The sequence below is a fragment of the Archocentrus centrarchus genome, chromosome 1, assembly GCF_007364275.1.
Source record: "Archocentrus centrarchus isolate MPI-CPG fArcCen1 chromosome 1, fArcCen1, whole genome shotgun sequence".
Lineage (NCBI taxonomy): Eukaryota > Metazoa > Chordata > Actinopteri > Cichliformes > Cichlidae > Archocentrus > Archocentrus centrarchus.
Genome location: NC_044346.1, coordinates 11,679,275 through 11,695,825, shown reverse-complemented (window position 1 = coordinate 11,695,825; position 16,551 = coordinate 11,679,275). Strand labels below are relative to the sequence as shown.

The following is a 16,551-nucleotide window of genomic DNA, read 5'->3' as shown; positions in this document are numbered from 1 at the left end:
AAGATTAAAGCTTTCAAGAAATAGGAAATTCTCTGGGGACCGTCACGTCTGTGTTATGTGAAAGTGTCTTCCTGTCCGTAGGAAAGTGTGGGTGAGGGTGTGTGTACGGTCTGAAAATACACCATGAGTGATTTTGTTATCGTGGAACAGCTAATGTTTCTCTGCCAAGATACAAATATGAAAGATGTGCAAACAATAAGAGGAAGGCTGCCCCTCAAGAGCAGGACAGAACAGGATGCTTGTTTTACAATCATGGTTTTGAAAATGTGGAACAAAAAAAAAAAATCAGTAAGGACATAATAATATAAACACCACTCTACTGTTTATATTAAAAAGGCCTCTTAAGATATATGGTACTGACCAAAAGCATGGCAAGCTGAAAACAAATTTAGAGCCTCATACTTAGAGCTGTGGTCAGAAGTTTCCATCCACTCATCATGGGCATGAATGTCATGCTATTTTGGGGGCTTTTCAATCAAATGCGGAGAACTATAGGTCAAAGAGCAGAAGTGCGGTTATTAATCAGCAACGCGTTGCTGTCTGTCCTGTTTGCCTCCGGATGAGGCAAAGTTGATATATAAGATCACAATGAAGTAATGCAGCCAAAAAGGACAACTCAGGAAAGTCAACAGGGAGAGAATTGCTTAAAAAAACAAACTCAGAACTGTTAAAATATGAGCCATGTGATGAGATTGTTTCCTTTTTTTTTTCTTTCATTAGATTTTATAACAAATTACAGAAAGCATCAGGATTCGGAGAGATAACAAATATATGAAAAGACAGTGACCTGTGACCAAAACCCCTACCCATCAAGATTGTTTCCTTTGCTGACAAAATTTATACTTGTGGACATGGATATGTGGATCATGTCAGGTCCTGGTGCTGTCCAGCTCTTCATTCTGGAAACTTGTTGTTGGACGTCTGCCTTTGTGATCTTGACTGGCTCTTGGTCTGGGAGGGTGCTGCAGTCTGCTCTTAGGTCCACCAGCCACTTGGTGTTGGTGCTGTGTGACACCTCTTTCTCCCAGATGTTCTTCTAGCATTTCTCTGTTCTGGGTGGGTCTGCCCTTGTGCTATTACTCCTTTGTAGCTGAGAGTACACTCAGGATGGAACTTTGGAGAAAAGGCCATTTGTTTCCCTTGTACAGCTCTTCAGCCTGCTGGGCAGAGCTGTGAGCCTTTGTTTAGCAGTTTCTAGAGCCTCAGTTATAGACATTGTGTTGTTCCTCTTTTTCATCCAGGACCTCTTTTTCATGATGCCCGTGTTATAAATAAATGATCAGTGGGGTTGAGGTCAGGACTGCAGGCAGGCCATTCCATCCTCTCCACTCCCAAATTCTGGAGGTAGTCTCTGATAAACCCAGCTGTCATCTTGGAGGACAGAGTTTGGTTTGTATAATCCACATACTCAACTCTTCTCCTCAACCCATAAATGCATTTTCCTTACAAATTTGGCACCATTTAAGAGGAAAAAAACAGGCTTTCCAATGGTATAAGATTTATTTTCAAGAAGCATTCTTACACCAAAGAAATAATTGATCAGACACAACTTTCCTTACTTTTGGGCTAAGTATATGTATATACACACATACTCACTTATTTATTGCTGAAGGCTTTACAATGTCTTTGAGCTTGGTAAGGCCGCAGCCTGTTAACTTCTCATTAGTGGTCATGGTGGACTCATAGTTTCTCATAGTTTCTGTTTGCCAGTATAAAAAGGATTTGTTTGACAGCACTCATTGGATTGACCAATACTCAGAACAATGGGAAAGTCCAAAGAACTCATTGAAAATCTAAGATGGAAAACTGTAGATTTACACTAGTTGGGAAGGTCACTTGGAGCCATTTCTAAACAACTGCAGATTCCAAGATCACCAGTTCAAACAATTGTAAATAAGTACAAGTTATTTGGATGTGTCACCACTTCAAAGAGGTCCAAAAGAAGACCCAAAACTGGGAAACAATTGGGTGTTCCAACAGGACAATGATCTCAAACACACGTCACGTGGTTTTGGAATAGATAAAGCAGGCTAACATTAAGCTTCTGGAATGGCCATCCCACACAGACACACCTTCCCACCTTTCTGAGTTTATATGTTCTCCCCTTGTCTGCATGGGTTCTCTCCAAATACTCTGGGTACTCCGGCTTCCTCCAACAGTCCAAAGACATGCAGTTGTTGGGGTTAATTTAACTGGTGAGTATAAATTGCCCATAGGCATGAATATGAGTGTGAATGGCTGTCTGTCTCTGTGTGTTAGCCTTCAACAGACTGTCAAAATGTCCAGCGTGTACCCCGCCTCTTGCCCTATGCAGCTGCGATAGGCTACATCCAAAGCAACCCTCAATTGGATAAGCAGAAGAAGATGGATGGATGGATAGATGGATGGATGGATAGATGGATGGATGGATGGATGGCCCTGCCAAAGCCCTGACCTCAGTCCTATTGAAAACTGTACTTAAAAGCCAGGTCCATGCCAGGAAACAAACCATCCATCCATCCATCCATCCATCCATCCATCCATTCTCTTCTGCATATTCTTTTCAACCAATTTAAATGAATTCTACCAGTTCTACCAAGAAGACTGTTCACATATCCAGCCAGAATTATGTGAGAAGCTTGTTGATAGATACCAAAAGCATCTGGTCAAGGAGCAACTTGCTAAGGGACATTTAACCAAATATTAGTGAGGGTGTAGTATATATTTGATTCTGTATGTATACTTTTGACCCTGTGTGGATTAAAGAAATCCAAAATAAATTCAACTTGTGCACCCAATTCTTGTCTTTTAAATCAAATATGTATGCTGTAGAATCCTTCCACCCTGGAACAAGAACAGTTCAAAGAAGTCATTAAAAGATCTGACCACATCTTGATTTCCACATAAATTTTGCCAGCTAAGGAAACAATCTCATCACATGGTCCGTTTTGTAATGGTTCTGAAGCGGTTTTTGTTTGTTTGTTTTTGTTTTTTTAACAGCAATTTTCTCCCTGTTGACTTTCCTGAGTTGTCCTGTTTGCTTGCATTTTTATCAGCTTTGCCTCATCTGGAGGCAAACGGGGCAGATAGCAACACGTTGCTGATTAATAACTGCAGCTGTGCTGTTTGAACTATAGTTCTCCACATATGATTGCATCATTGAGAGGACTGTTCCAGTTATTATGGCTTTCTGGGACCATCTTGTTTCAATTACTGTGACTTTGGTTAACTGTTGCTCTTTAACTTTTGCATCAAAGAGTCTCAGGATATACTTACAGTATGTTTTAAACTCTGAGTTCATGCAGTTGAAATACTCTGTGCAAACATTTTGGCTTTGGTAGTTTTCACTTATTGAGTAAAAACATGATGTCATTCCAGCTGTGTTGGAGGAAAAGCAGAGCCCCAGTACACTCGAATGGCAAGTATACAGCAAATCAGCATAAAGCCCTTCATGCAAGTGGGTAGAGTGCTGTCCTGTGCCTACACACTAACATACTGTAAAAAACAGAAAAAACCAAAAACAACTAACTTCTAGTGCTTTAGTGTAATTTTTTTTTTCTTTTTTTGGGGGGGGGGGGGGGGGGGGTAGTGTTTGGCACCTGGGATATCACTTTCACTTTGAAAAACATGAAATCATTTGGCTCCTGCTGGCACATTTGAGTTATTCTCTTTCTGTCAGCTGCCCTGTCCTCTGTCTCTCCTTATCTGTCTCTGCTCCACGCTAGTTGAGCCTCTGCCCTCACTGGGGGTTAAAGAGCAGCTCTAGCTTTAAGCCCAGCCCTCTCCAGCCTCCCTAGCTCCTCTGATTGGTCCCTTGTTTTCCTCTACACCGCTGTATTGCCCTCCCCTTCTGTCTCTGCTCACCCGTGGCCTCTTGTCAGTCTGTTTGGATTATTGTAGCAGCTCAGGCCTCTCACATGCCTTCTTGTTACTGCCTTCTGGACACAATACAGCATATCATAAATGAGGAGAATTAGGTGACAAACAGCAGCATTTGTTTTCCACCTCAGTGAAGAGAGAGAGAACAGAAGAGGAGAGCAGTCATGGAGTTTAGGTAAGTGGGATGTTTTGAATGTGGGGAAGAGGGCTGGAAAGAGTGGGTAACAAGAGGATGACAAGAGGAAGGAATAAAGGAAAGATTTATGGTTAATTAAAGGCAGTCAAACCGTCCAGAATACAGCATGTAAAAGTTGTTTGTCAGTCTGTAACAGGAAAGGATTCTTTAAAAAGATGCTTCTGTAACTCCAGGCTGTTACACTGGAAATCTGGCGAGGTGATTCAAGAAATACAGGTTCTCGCTGCACTTCTCATTTTCTCAGGTGTTCATGTGGTGAAACATCTATTGTTTACTTTCAGCAGGCATGCTTTCATGGCACATCTGTGTGCGTTCATTTCCTGCTGCTTCCTGTTTACGATGCTCACTGGCTTTAGAAGTAGCAGGTGCAACATGTTTATGCTATACTGTGTGCTGAAGAGAAAGTAACGTTTATTTAAAAAGCTCCAAGTTTTTCCTTAGAAGTCTTTGCAAACTATGCGAGTGGAACAGCCTCTTGATTATAATACAGTCTAAAAGAGTTTATACTTTTAGTTTGAAGTGACACAAAAGTAACCCACACAGCCCGCTTGATCTGATAAAACGTGACACCTCACAGCATCATTAAACTGAGAGACGATCTGTCGCTCGTATTGTCTGAGCAGTACGTTCTGATTCACATCACTGTGATTCGTCTTATTTCCCAAATGTATAATCCATTTACATGTATTAAAACCAGTTGGTTGGGTGGAGCAACTTCCTGGAGTCTAATGTCTAACTAACAGCAAAAACAAAAAAGAAAATAATCTACCACAGAGCCTGGGAGCTGCTGTTTTTATACTTTACATAATATTAGTGAACTGTAAGGTGGATTTTGTTACCCCTGCACAAAGGGAAGCTGATGCACTCCTGTTTGTGGTCTTATATTGAATGTGATAATATTTACAAAGCATGTTCTCACTGAAATAAGTCATACCTTGCAATATATAAACATATATATCAAATGTGATCAGTACAAACTGCAGATTAAAGATCAACTAAACCAAAAACAAGCTCCCTCTTTCATGTTGTTACTCTTTTACTAAGGAAGAGTGCTTTGTCTGCATGTCCAGTCAAGCATCACTGAATTCTGGTTGACAGATGTGCACCATGGACAGTTTATAGCGGCCTTGCGCTCGCACATCTGTAAGCCTTATTTCGAGGTCAGCCGTTAGCATACATGCACTGACAAAGCGGAGCACCTTCTTATCTTGTGCCCCCAGAGTGCATGGTTGGCAGATATACAGCCGAGTGACGCAGGGACACAGAGTTTCCTTCTTCACTCTTCACTCGGAGCACAGTCATTTTCTTTCATCAGGGAAACCTTGAGGGTTGGTAGGAAATTCACAGGAATTCTCAAAAAGAATAATCCACAATTCTCAGAAACAGACGGTAGCAAATGTCTTTAATCTGTCCAAACGGAAGCTTTAAAAACATCATGAACCAGTACACTCTCATCTGTGTTTTCAAATTTGCTGCTGGTGTCTGAAAATGTCAAAGGCGGGAAGATGGATGTGGAACTGGACGAGGGGACGCTCAGGCTGGAGGCGCGCTTTGCCACTGTAATCTCTCATCATCCTTCCCCCCCCCGTGGATGCTTTAGATTAGAATGAGAGAGGTTTTTATTTTTTATAATTCACGGTGGGGCTTATGTCACCCTCTTCAGGATTAAAAGCCCGGAAATCCCCAGATTCCACTGAAACAGAGCAGGCAGTAAGCCTTTTGGCAGAGCTCCAGGCTTTGCATGCTAACATAGTTTAAAATGCAATAAATGCAGAGAGAGAACAAACAAACACATAAACAGGTATAATAACACAAACTTGAGAGTCAGCACAGTCAGCTTAGTATTGAGTTCATGTTGTCTGCTCCTGATCATAGTGATTTCAACCATAATGAAGACAGTTGCCAGGCAGCTAAGTGGGAGGCCATTTGTCACTTTATTACAAGTAGTCATTATGGTCATGTAGGGCATGATAAATGGGATGATGTAATTCTGCAGTCAGTCCAAACTGCTGGGTCTTTTTTCGTGTTTTTATGATGGACTGTGATAAGCCTGTGTTTAAATGTTTAAATGGCCTAATTTGAAATTTAAAGTCATTCTAGGCTTATTTCATGTCCCCAGAATGAATGGATAGCACATAGACAAGTGAGTACAGCCTTTTCTGTACTCGTACATCACTCTCATGCTTGTGCATTAAATATAAAGCCTTACCATAATGTATTTTTGATCATAAACTTAACATCCTTCTCAATTAATAGCAAAATACAGTCATACTGTAGTATAGTACCGAAAAAGATGGTAAAACAAACACTTTATGCTTGCATGAATGCAGGTAGCGTTACTCATAAACACATGAGGATTGGAAGTGATGGGGAAACTGATTGAACTGTTTAGCCTTTGACTGAGATGGTATTTTATACACACAGTAGATGTTCTGCTTAATCAAAGGCAAACTGGACTCGCTTGAGGATTTTTAATCTCTCATGTGAAAGGTTTTATTCCAAAGTGACTGGCGGGGAACATTTAACCTCTTGTGGGCTCTTCAGCACCCTGATAATTTTTCAGGTCACATGTGAGTCACTGGGGTCACGTGAGTTGTCAGGTAACCCCCTTTCTCATCTGTCCTGGTCTCCCCGCCGGCCAGTTGGATATATTGAAGCATTTAAGACACACATTCAAACAAATCCAGCAGGTTCCGGTGACCTGTGTTTTGGCACTTGTGTACAAGAAGACCTGAATGGCTGAAAGTCTTCACACACATGAGCTGGTTTCACACATGAACTTCAGACAGTGTCCAGAGAATCATTATCCAAAGATGCTCTTTCTCATATGCAGCACACAACAGGAGATAGTATCCATCAAACACGTTCTCAGTGCAGTTTCACATCACATCACAGAGACTTTGCAGTAGTTTGCTCTGCTGGGCAATGCCTGGAAAAGTTTGCGGTTGCAGGACATGTGTGGAAAATGCTATAGGGACATTCATGCTTTTCCACAAGATGAATCCTAATGGCTTTGGTAATCCCCCTGACTTCCCCATTAGCACAGCCATTCACATTCTGGTTTTGAATTTACATCTGACATTTGCAGAATTAAGTGCAACTCCCACACAACTAAATAGATCACCATAAAAGCTTAAAAACTGCTAGCAGGCCTACCCCTGAACCTTATCAGACAGAGCTGGACTTTTTGCTTCCAGTGTGTATGCTAAGCAAACTGCCTCCCAGCTCCAGATTTGTAGATAATGCAGAGAAATGTTCTCAATATTCCAGCTGTATTGTAGCTTATCTTGCACTTAAGATCACACTGAGTTGTGGTAAATATTGGCCAAGTTTGAATTCACACATGTTCTTTCAAAGAGCTTTCTTTTTAAAAGTTTTAAATTTGAAGTTTACTTGCATTTACTGAACTTGTACAAAGGGCAAGTGGTTTTTCGGTGACTCTTTTCTCAGTTGACTCCACAACCAGCTGGCACAACAGTAAACCTGCCTGTGTCTGGACTCTTGGACCTGACAAATTCACCATAAAAACGATATAATAGCTCAATAATGGGCAGGTGAACTGTATCAAACAAAAACACTATCTTCTACTAATGAACATGTTCAGTTAAAATGGAGGAACGAGCACGTTGTTTACAACAATCACTCAGCCTGGGCAGTGTCGTCACTGCGCGGCGTAATGTGTGTTTAGAGAGAGAGGTGGCGGGTCAGTGCTCTGGAAAGAACTGTGGGATACATGGCGGGGTAACACACAAACCACTGTCTAAAGTAAAATGCAGTAAAGACAAGTGTGTGTTTCTTCTTCACAGTGGTGAGTGGAAATGGTTCAAAACTACGACTTGGCTCAGTAAAATAAAGTAGGTCTTGTTCTTTTGTGCTCCTGTAGAAGTTTGAAATATTACTGAGTTTGTATCCTTTTGCTGCTTGTAGTTGTTTTTTAAGTGTCAGGGTTAACGGACGTTAGAGCAGCTGAAACAGGTGAAGTGATGTGTTTACCCCTCTGTGTGTTTGTGTCACTTTTTCATGTTGCCGTTTAGTCCAGACTGATGTAATGCTCATGTTACCTTCCTTGAATCTGAGGCAGGTAATGCTGCAGCCTTTCTGTTCTATGAGTGTATTTATAGACATCATTGTAGGGCTTATTTACTTGCAAATATTAAATCAGTTGCCTGTTTATGAGCTCCCCTGCCTTTTTTATCTGCCCTTTTTTAATGTTTGCTCACACTATTGATCCAATCCAGCATTTGACAGCATCAGGAAAGATAATTAGTTTGATTGCTGATGAATATTTAAAAGACATGTTTGATTTTAGTCTGTGCCTTTAAGGAAGCAAACGCAAAAGTGTTTAAGGCATGCCTGGCTGGCTGTAATTTGCATTATCCAAATCAAAGGCAGCCTCTATAACCACTCAGTAAATTGATTTTAAACACTTCCAGGATTGTGCAGGAATGGGATAAGCCTGGTAATGTTTTAAAGGAAATAATCAAAACCACCAAATTCATCAAATAAAATGTGTCTGATAACATGTTGTCCATTCAGCCAGAGCCTGATTTAGTTTATATATCTTTGAGCTGGATTTTCATTTCCAATATTAAAACTGCAACATGTTTTTTTGTTAGGAAGAACATGGGCACTGGAGTATGTGGAGTGTTGCCATAAGAGCTCTCATGCATGTGTACTAACTGACAGCTCAAAGTCCCAAAAAGGAGCATTTCAGCTCAAAGCAATTTGACCATTCTCCTCTGACCTCTGACATCAACAAGGCATTTTCACCCGGAGAGTGAGCCGGGAGCCCACTGGATATTTTCTTTTTCAGACCATTCTCTGTAAACCCTAGAGATGGTCGTGGGGGAAAATTCCAGTAAATCAACAGTTTCTGAAGCACTAAGACCAGCCCGTCTGACACCAGAAGTCACAGCACGTTCAGAGTCACTTAAATCACTTTTCTTCCTCATTCTTCAGCTGGTTGTGTTGATCATGCCTACATCATACATTGCAGGTGAAGGTAGTGGGTTTGGGGCTGAGTGCCATTGAATGGAAGTCAGAAAAGTAGTGGTCTTGATACATTTGCTGGCAATGAGAAAAATATAAAATTGCACGGCCTTATCCTTCAGAGTATTGAATTGGAGATGAAGCTTTAGAAACTGATTGCATTTGCCTGCATGTGGAAGCTACACCCACACAGCATTTCATTCTCTTTCCTGGATTGTTTTTTCTTGTTCTGTGTCCCACTCCTCTGACTGACTGAGCTCACTGAGTCTGGCAGAGGCTCAGATGAGATCACTGGAACAGCCGTGGAGCTGCCAGGCATGCTTAAATGTGTGAAAAAGCTCCTTCAAGATCAACTGTTTTTGACGTGGATTTGAAATAAGAGAATTTAAGAACCGCAGGGTTGGCTTTTTTTTTTTTTTTTTTTTTGTGCTTGGAAAATATGATATAATTTCATACTTAAAGCCAGTTTTCTTCCTGTATATTCAATATAATATTCCTCAGAATTTTTGGTGGTTGTTTTGCTTCCTTAACACTGCAAACAACAAACAAACAAATTGGTTCTAAATTGGATGTCTGTCTCTCTGTGTTAGTCCTCCGATGGACAGGCAGGCTTTCCAGGGTGTACCCTGCCACTTGCCTGAAGTTAGCTGTGATAGTGACCCTCATGGCAAATGATGCATCCGTCCCTGTTTTCTCTCTTACATTAAAAACTGGACCTTTTATAGTTGTGTCAAAGAAATGCATCAAGTGTCATTTACTGAGCTTTCTCTTTCTCACTCTCTAACCACTAAACAGCTGTTAATGAGTACAGTCACAGACCCACTGGAGTCACGCACCATTAGGCCTTTAAATCCATCCTCTTTACTGACCAAATACTCATGTGCCTCCAATGTTCTAGGTGGAAAACCTGCCAGCTGATGCCTGTAGAGGTTGTCGGAAGGTTAAAGCTTTGCTTCATTGTTTAAGTGATCCATCCTTGTACATGCAGAAAGCTTTGACCAAATAGCCATGACAGAGATGCAGTGCAGTGATTGATAAAATGCAGGCAGCATCTCAGTTTTATGTCAAGGGACTGTGACACCTATGTCTATTTCTGTCTCATACACTGGAGAGACAGTGTGTCCCTTGTATACTGTAATTTTTATGAAGGTACAGCTTATTGATGGAAGATGTAAATGCGGTTCCAAGACCTCTGGTTTTGCCACATTTGAAACACACTTATCACCATACTTTCCTTTCACCAGGCAATATTTACTCTCTGTCATCTCACTCTCCTCTCTTCATATTTAATTTCTAAATTTCCTCATGTGTTCATTTTCAGTCTCTTCATGTACAATGAGTCAGCAGCCTGCACACACACCCACACACATGCAGAAAGATCGCTGCGGCTTCATCTCTATTGGCTGTGACGGAGACCCTTAACTGCTGTCCCTTTTTTCCCATTTGTTAGATAACCAGGCATCAGCCAATGCTCGCTCACATGCTCCGGATGCTGCACTCGCTCGCCGCGCTGCAGTGAAGCAGCATTTACTTCAGACAGAGAGGAAGGAGGGAGATGAATGGATGAGCCAGACTGAGCAGGGAATGCAAGTGATGGGAGGAGAGGAAGTGGTGAGGGAAAGTAACGCAGGGAGGGAGGGGGAAACGTGATGTAAAAAGTGTAATACAATTCGGCTGGATTGCCCCTCCTTAACTTTGCTCACGTGTGTGCACGCCCATAAACACACGGAGAGGCCGGCTCGCTCTCACACACACACACACACATCCTGGCGTCTCATGTTTGGAGCTCTGTTGTTAACCTGGAGGGAAGCATCATTTCGTGTCAAGGTTGATATGAGTTGAAGAAGGATTCAGGACAGGAAGACTGTCTCTGTTTTACTCATTTGAAATGTACTGGAGTGAATGACGCCTGTTGATCGCTCCATAAATGCAGCACTGTAAGTTTTTATATCATTAATGATCATAATATGATTGTAGGAAACTCTTTGGAATAGCTGCTGTTGCCCAGAACCCCCCCCCCCCCCCCCCCCCCTTTTTTTTTTTTTTTGCATGACTGTTTCTCATGGAGTCATTCTGTGATAGAAGATCATTTGATTTGGTATAAAATACACACTTTGTCATGTGTACCTTCCTCTGCGTGTGGGATGACAGCTCAATCCAGCAGGAATTATTCCGCTCAGCTGGTGCGGATCTGATTATGTAAGAGGGAAGCGTTGTGTGGCTGCTGCAACCTTGTGCACTGTCACCACAGCTCTGCTTGTTTCCCTGTTGTAGCTTTCTGCAGGATTATAAAACTAAAAAATGTAAATCAGTGCCATATTTGATGCTGTGATCGTCTGCTTAATCTGATCCTTGGTGCTGGTAAGTTACAGCTGGAGATTTGAGGTTTTGTGTTTGTGTATGTCTGTGCTGGAAGATTGTCTTTCAAAGCTCACTTGCATCTGTTTTCTATGTGCCATTATTTCAATTATACACATTTATTGTTGTTCATCATCCTCTTAGTTGTAAAATGCTCCTGGTTTTAGATGATGGGCTATAAGATCAGCTTGGTGAGTCCAAGCTGATCTTATAGTCACAATTGTTAACTGGACCGAGCTGCTTCCGGAAAGTTTGATGATAACCCACTGGCAGCCCAGCAGCTACTTTATAACATTACAGGCTCCCACGTCTGCTTTCAGAAAGGAAAATGAGAGAAGATGTGGATATAAAAGAGAGAGATTAAGTGAAAATAGGATGAGGAGAAGCGTACAAAGAAGTGCCGTCCCTGAGGGTTTCCTCTCAGCAGCAGAGGTGGCCTGTTTCTGTGCCCGCCTTGAATGTGAGGAGACAATAAAAGCACTGACACACTTTCCGTGTCTAAGTTAGCTGCCAGATAATGTAACAGGAGTATCGCACAGAGAAAATTATGCCAGGAAGAGGTGTTTCAGATAAAACTGAAGGGCACGTTGGAAACTGTTCTGTTCAGCTGTCCTGGTAGTTTCGTTAATGTGTCCTGAAAGCAGAGTGCCTTTCTTTCACTTCTTCATCAAATATTTAGCACTTAAAGTGCTTTTTATGACAAACACATCCCCAGCTCACATGCTACTCTTCTACTGCAGTGGTTACCAACATAAGGGGTCACAAGATAAATACCTATTATATCAAAATGAGCAGCATGAAGGAGGCTGTATATTTTGCTCACATTTCTCTCATCACAAAAACAAATGCACTGATTAGACTGTTTCTAACCACATCAACACTCTGCAGGTAATCTGCAAAGCAGTAATCCGACATAAGAGTTAGGATGTGTGTAGCAACATGAGTGGCAGTAGATTTTACGGAAGCATATTAATGATTTTTATAATAATTACAATGAAAATATATGCTATGTGGACCAGATACATGCCATGTGACATGTATAAATGTCAGCATCTGTGTCAGTACCAGTGTGGTGAACAGGATATGCCTTTAAGCTATTCAGCTTAAACAGTATGAGAAAGGAACACAACACACACTGTTTTGCCTTGATATTTATCCAGCTCGTGGTCTGATTAAATTGCAAACATTGCTTTGCTGTGAAGGATCACAAGCCAAAAATGACACTAGCTGCTGTCATAAATGCAGATTGAAACAAATTTATCTCATCACACAAGGTCAGTCTAGTATTTTGCGCTAACCTGCCTCTTGTGAAACCAAAATTCTGCTTATTTCAAATATTCTCTCATTTTTAATGGAAATTTAAATGTCGTAAAGTCCATTATACACTATATTGCCAAAGGTATTCGCTCACTCATCCAAATCATTGAATTCAGGTGTTCCAATCACTTCCACGGCCACAGGTGTACAAACCAAGCACCTAGGCATGCAAACTGCTTCTACAAACATTTGTGAAAGAATGGGTCGCTCTCAGGAGCTCAATGAATTCCAGTGTGGTACCATGATAGGATGTCACCTGTGCAACAAATCCAGTTGTGAAATTTCCTCACTGCTAACTATTCCACAGTCAGCTGTTAGTGGTATTAGAACAAAGTGGAAGTGACTGGGAGTGACAGCAACTCAGCCATGAAGTGGTAGGCCATGTAAAATCACAGAGTGGGGTCAGGGTATGCTGAGGTGCATAAAGCTCAGAGGTCACCAACATTCTGCAGTCAATCACTACAGACTTCATGTGGCCATCAGATTAGCTCAAGAACAGTGTGTAGAGAGCTTCATGGAATGGGTTTCCATGGTCAAGCACCTGCATCCAAGCCTTACATCACCAAGTATCACCATTCTTCTTGAAAGAGTAGTTGTAAAACAGCTAACTGATCATCTGCAGAGGAACGGTTTCTTTGAAGAGTTTCAGTCAGGTTTCAGAATTCATCACAGTACAGAAACAGCATTAGTGAAGGTTACAAATGATCTTCTCATGGCCTCTGACAGTGGACTCATCTCTGTTCTTGTCCTGTTGGACCTCAGTGCAGCTTTTGATACTGTTGACCATAACATTTTATTACAGAGATTGGAGCATGCCATAGGTATTAAAGGTACTATGAATCATGTTTATCTAATAGACTCCAATTTGTTCTTGTAAATGAGGAGTTATGCACTAAGGTTAATTATGGCGTTCCACCTGGTTCTATGTTAGGATCAATTTTGTTTACACTTTACATGCTTTCCTTAGGCAGTATTATTAGAAAGCATTACATACATTTTCATAGTTAGCCAGTTTTAGCTATCCATGAAGCCAGATGGCACACACCAGTTAGTTAAACTGCAGGAATGTCTAGAAGACATAAAGGCCTGGATGACCTCTAATTTCATGCTTCTAAATTCAGATAAAACTGAAGTTCTTGTGCTCAGCCCTACAAACCTTAGAAACACCATCTCTAACCAGATACTTACTCTGGATGGTATTATCTTGGCCTCCAGCAACACTTGAGGAATCTTGGAGTCATTTTTGACCAGGATATGTCCATCAATGCACATATTAAGAAAATATGTAGGACTGCTTTTTTGTATTTGTGCAATATTTCTAAAATTAGAAACATCCTGACTCAGTGATGTTGAAAGGCTAATTCATGCATTTATTTCTTCCAGGCTGGACTATTGTAAATCATTGCTATCAGGCTGTCCCAAAAACTCCCTGAAAAGCCTTCAGGTGATGCTGATGTAAATGGGGAGTCTTCTTCACACACTAAGGTTAATTATGGAGTTCCACAGGGTTCTGTGCTAGGACCAATTCTATTTACACTTTGCATGCTTCCCTTAGGCAGTATTATTAGAAAGCATTGCATACATTGTCATTTTTATGCAGATGATACCCAGCTTTATCTATCCATGAAGCCGGATGACACACATCAATTAGTTAAACTGCACAAATGTCTTAAAGACATAAAGGCCTCGATGACCTCCAATTTCCTGCTTCTAAATTAAGATCAAGTTATTGTACTCGGTCCTACAAAGCTTAGAAACACAGTGACTAACCAGATACTTACTCTGGATGGCGTTACCTTGGCCTCCAGTAACACTGAGGGAGGTGGATGGATGGATGGATGGATGGATACTTTCTTATTCCTGTTAAAATGGAGTTTTTGTTCCTTCCCCCTGTTGCAAGTGCTTGCTCATAGGGGGCCGTTTTGATTGTTGGGTTTTCTCTGTAATTATTGTAGGGTCTTTACCTTACAATATAAGGCCCCTTGAGGCAAGTGTTTGTTGTGTTTTGGTGCTATATAAATAAAATAGAATAGAATTTAAATGAATTGAATTAAAGTGTCGGATGCAGTGGTGTAAAGCACACCACCACCTAACTCTAGAGCAGTGGAGACATTTCTCCTGGCAAACTGATGGATGAGTCTGGGTTTGGTGGTTGCCATGGAGAACGGTACTTGTCTGACTGCATGTGCCAAGTGTAGTTTGGTGGAGGGGGGATTATGGTGTGGGGGCGTTTTTCAGCAGTTTGGCTCGGCCCCTTAGTTCCAGTGAAAGGAACTCTTAATGCTTCAGCATCCCAAGACATTTTGGACAATTTCATGCTCCCAACTTTGTGGGAACAGTTTGGGGATGACCTCTTCCTGTTCAAACATGACTGCACACCAGTGCACAAAGCAGGTCCATAAAGACATAGTTGAGAGAGTTTGGTGTGGAAGAACTTGACTGGCCTGCACAGAGTCCTGACTTCAACTCGATAGAACACCTTTGGGATGAATTAGAGCAGAGACTGCGAGCCAGGCCTTCTCATCCAACATCAGTGCCTGACCTCATAAATGTGCTTCTAGAAGAATGGTCAAAAATTCCCATAAACACTACTAAACATTGCGGAAAGCCTTCCCAGAAGAGTTGAAGCTGTTATAGCTGCAAAAGGTAGGCCGACATCATATTAAACCCTATGAATCCATAGGGTTCGCACACATGGACTTGTCACTCAAGGCCATGTGTGTGAAGGCAGACGAGCAAATACTTTTAGCAATATAGTGTGTATTGTTTAAAAAAAGATATGGTTTTATCTTGATGACCTGTTGATTGAAAAGCTGTTTGCAGGCGCTGCCTCTGGTCTTTGAGTCACAGCCTGCAGTCACAGGTGCTGATTGATGTGTCTCTTTGTGCATTTTGTATTTCCCCTCTGGAAGGAAGAAAGCATTTTGTCTTTGCCTTCAGCCTCAAACGCCAATCTTTATGACCCACAGATTTCCACTCACCACCATTAGATCTTTGTGTGTTTGATCATATGTGGTGCCATTCTGTTATGTCCTCACCAGTGTTGTTCTCCCTCTCTGTCATTCTGCAGGGTGCAGGGTAAGAGGAAGAGGGACTTCTATGTCAGAGCTTTAGGATGGCCAGTGAAGGCTCCACTATTCCCAGTCCTGTTGTCCGCCAAATTGACAAGCAGTTCTTGATCTGCAGCATATGTCTGGACCGCTACGAGAACCCCAAAGTCCTGCCCTGCCTGCACACCTTCTGTGAGAGGTGAGTAGAGTTACCAAACTGCTGTAATTAATCCTATTAATGTTATACACAGTTTTACAATTTCAAATGCATGGAATGGTATAGCCTATAACAGCATGAGGAATATGCAGTAACAATAATTGATTTTTAAATGAATAGCTCATTGTTGCAAACTTGTGCATTGTTTTAGAGACAGGTCTGCATCACTGCTGTTGACTCTGATGTGTTGATCTCATCCTCTCTGTTAAGCGGCCTTTGTTTCTGACACAAAAGACAAATTGTAGTTGTGTGTGGGTGCCTCTTTGTTCTGGTTGTTTCTGGAGCATCAATATGGAGCTACAGTGAACAACATACAAGAGTTTCTAATTCTTTCTGTAGAGCATAGCTGCTGTGTTTCACACATATAAACTGGGATGAGCATTAAAATGTTCAGCTCCATCATTTAGCACTGTGACCAAACTAAAAGGGTTATGAAGCATTCTGTAGTTGAGCTGCCAGATACCACTAACCACGCACTATATTTACCTGTCATGTTCCTGGGCTGGTGGCCCAGTATTCTATGTTCTGGTTATATAGTTCTGTTTTATTATGGTTTCACTGTTTCT

At 41.5% G+C, this 16,551-nt stretch overlaps 1 protein-coding gene across 4 annotated transcripts in view; it reads left to right on the top strand.

Annotated features, from left to right (window-relative positions):
• The window catches only part of trim2a (tripartite motif containing 2a), a 30,372-nt gene that overhangs the window by 3,232 nt on the left and 10,589 nt on the right, over window positions 1-16,551 (top strand). Inside the window, exons 1-2 of one of the 4 annotated variants that reach the window (XM_030735087.1) lie at window positions 3,862-4,033; window positions 15,789-15,967. In XM_030735087.1, the coding sequence (XP_030590947.1) occupies window positions 15,834-15,967 (134 nt within the window). In that variant the 5' untranslated portion in view covers window positions 3,862-4,033; window positions 15,789-15,833. Of the gene's footprint in view, window positions 1-3,861; window positions 4,034-10,626; window positions 10,981-11,279; window positions 11,405-15,788; window positions 15,968-16,551 lie in introns of those variants that run through there. The other 3 variants (XM_030735096.1, XM_030735114.1, XM_030735103.1) reach the window with 3 other exon arrangements.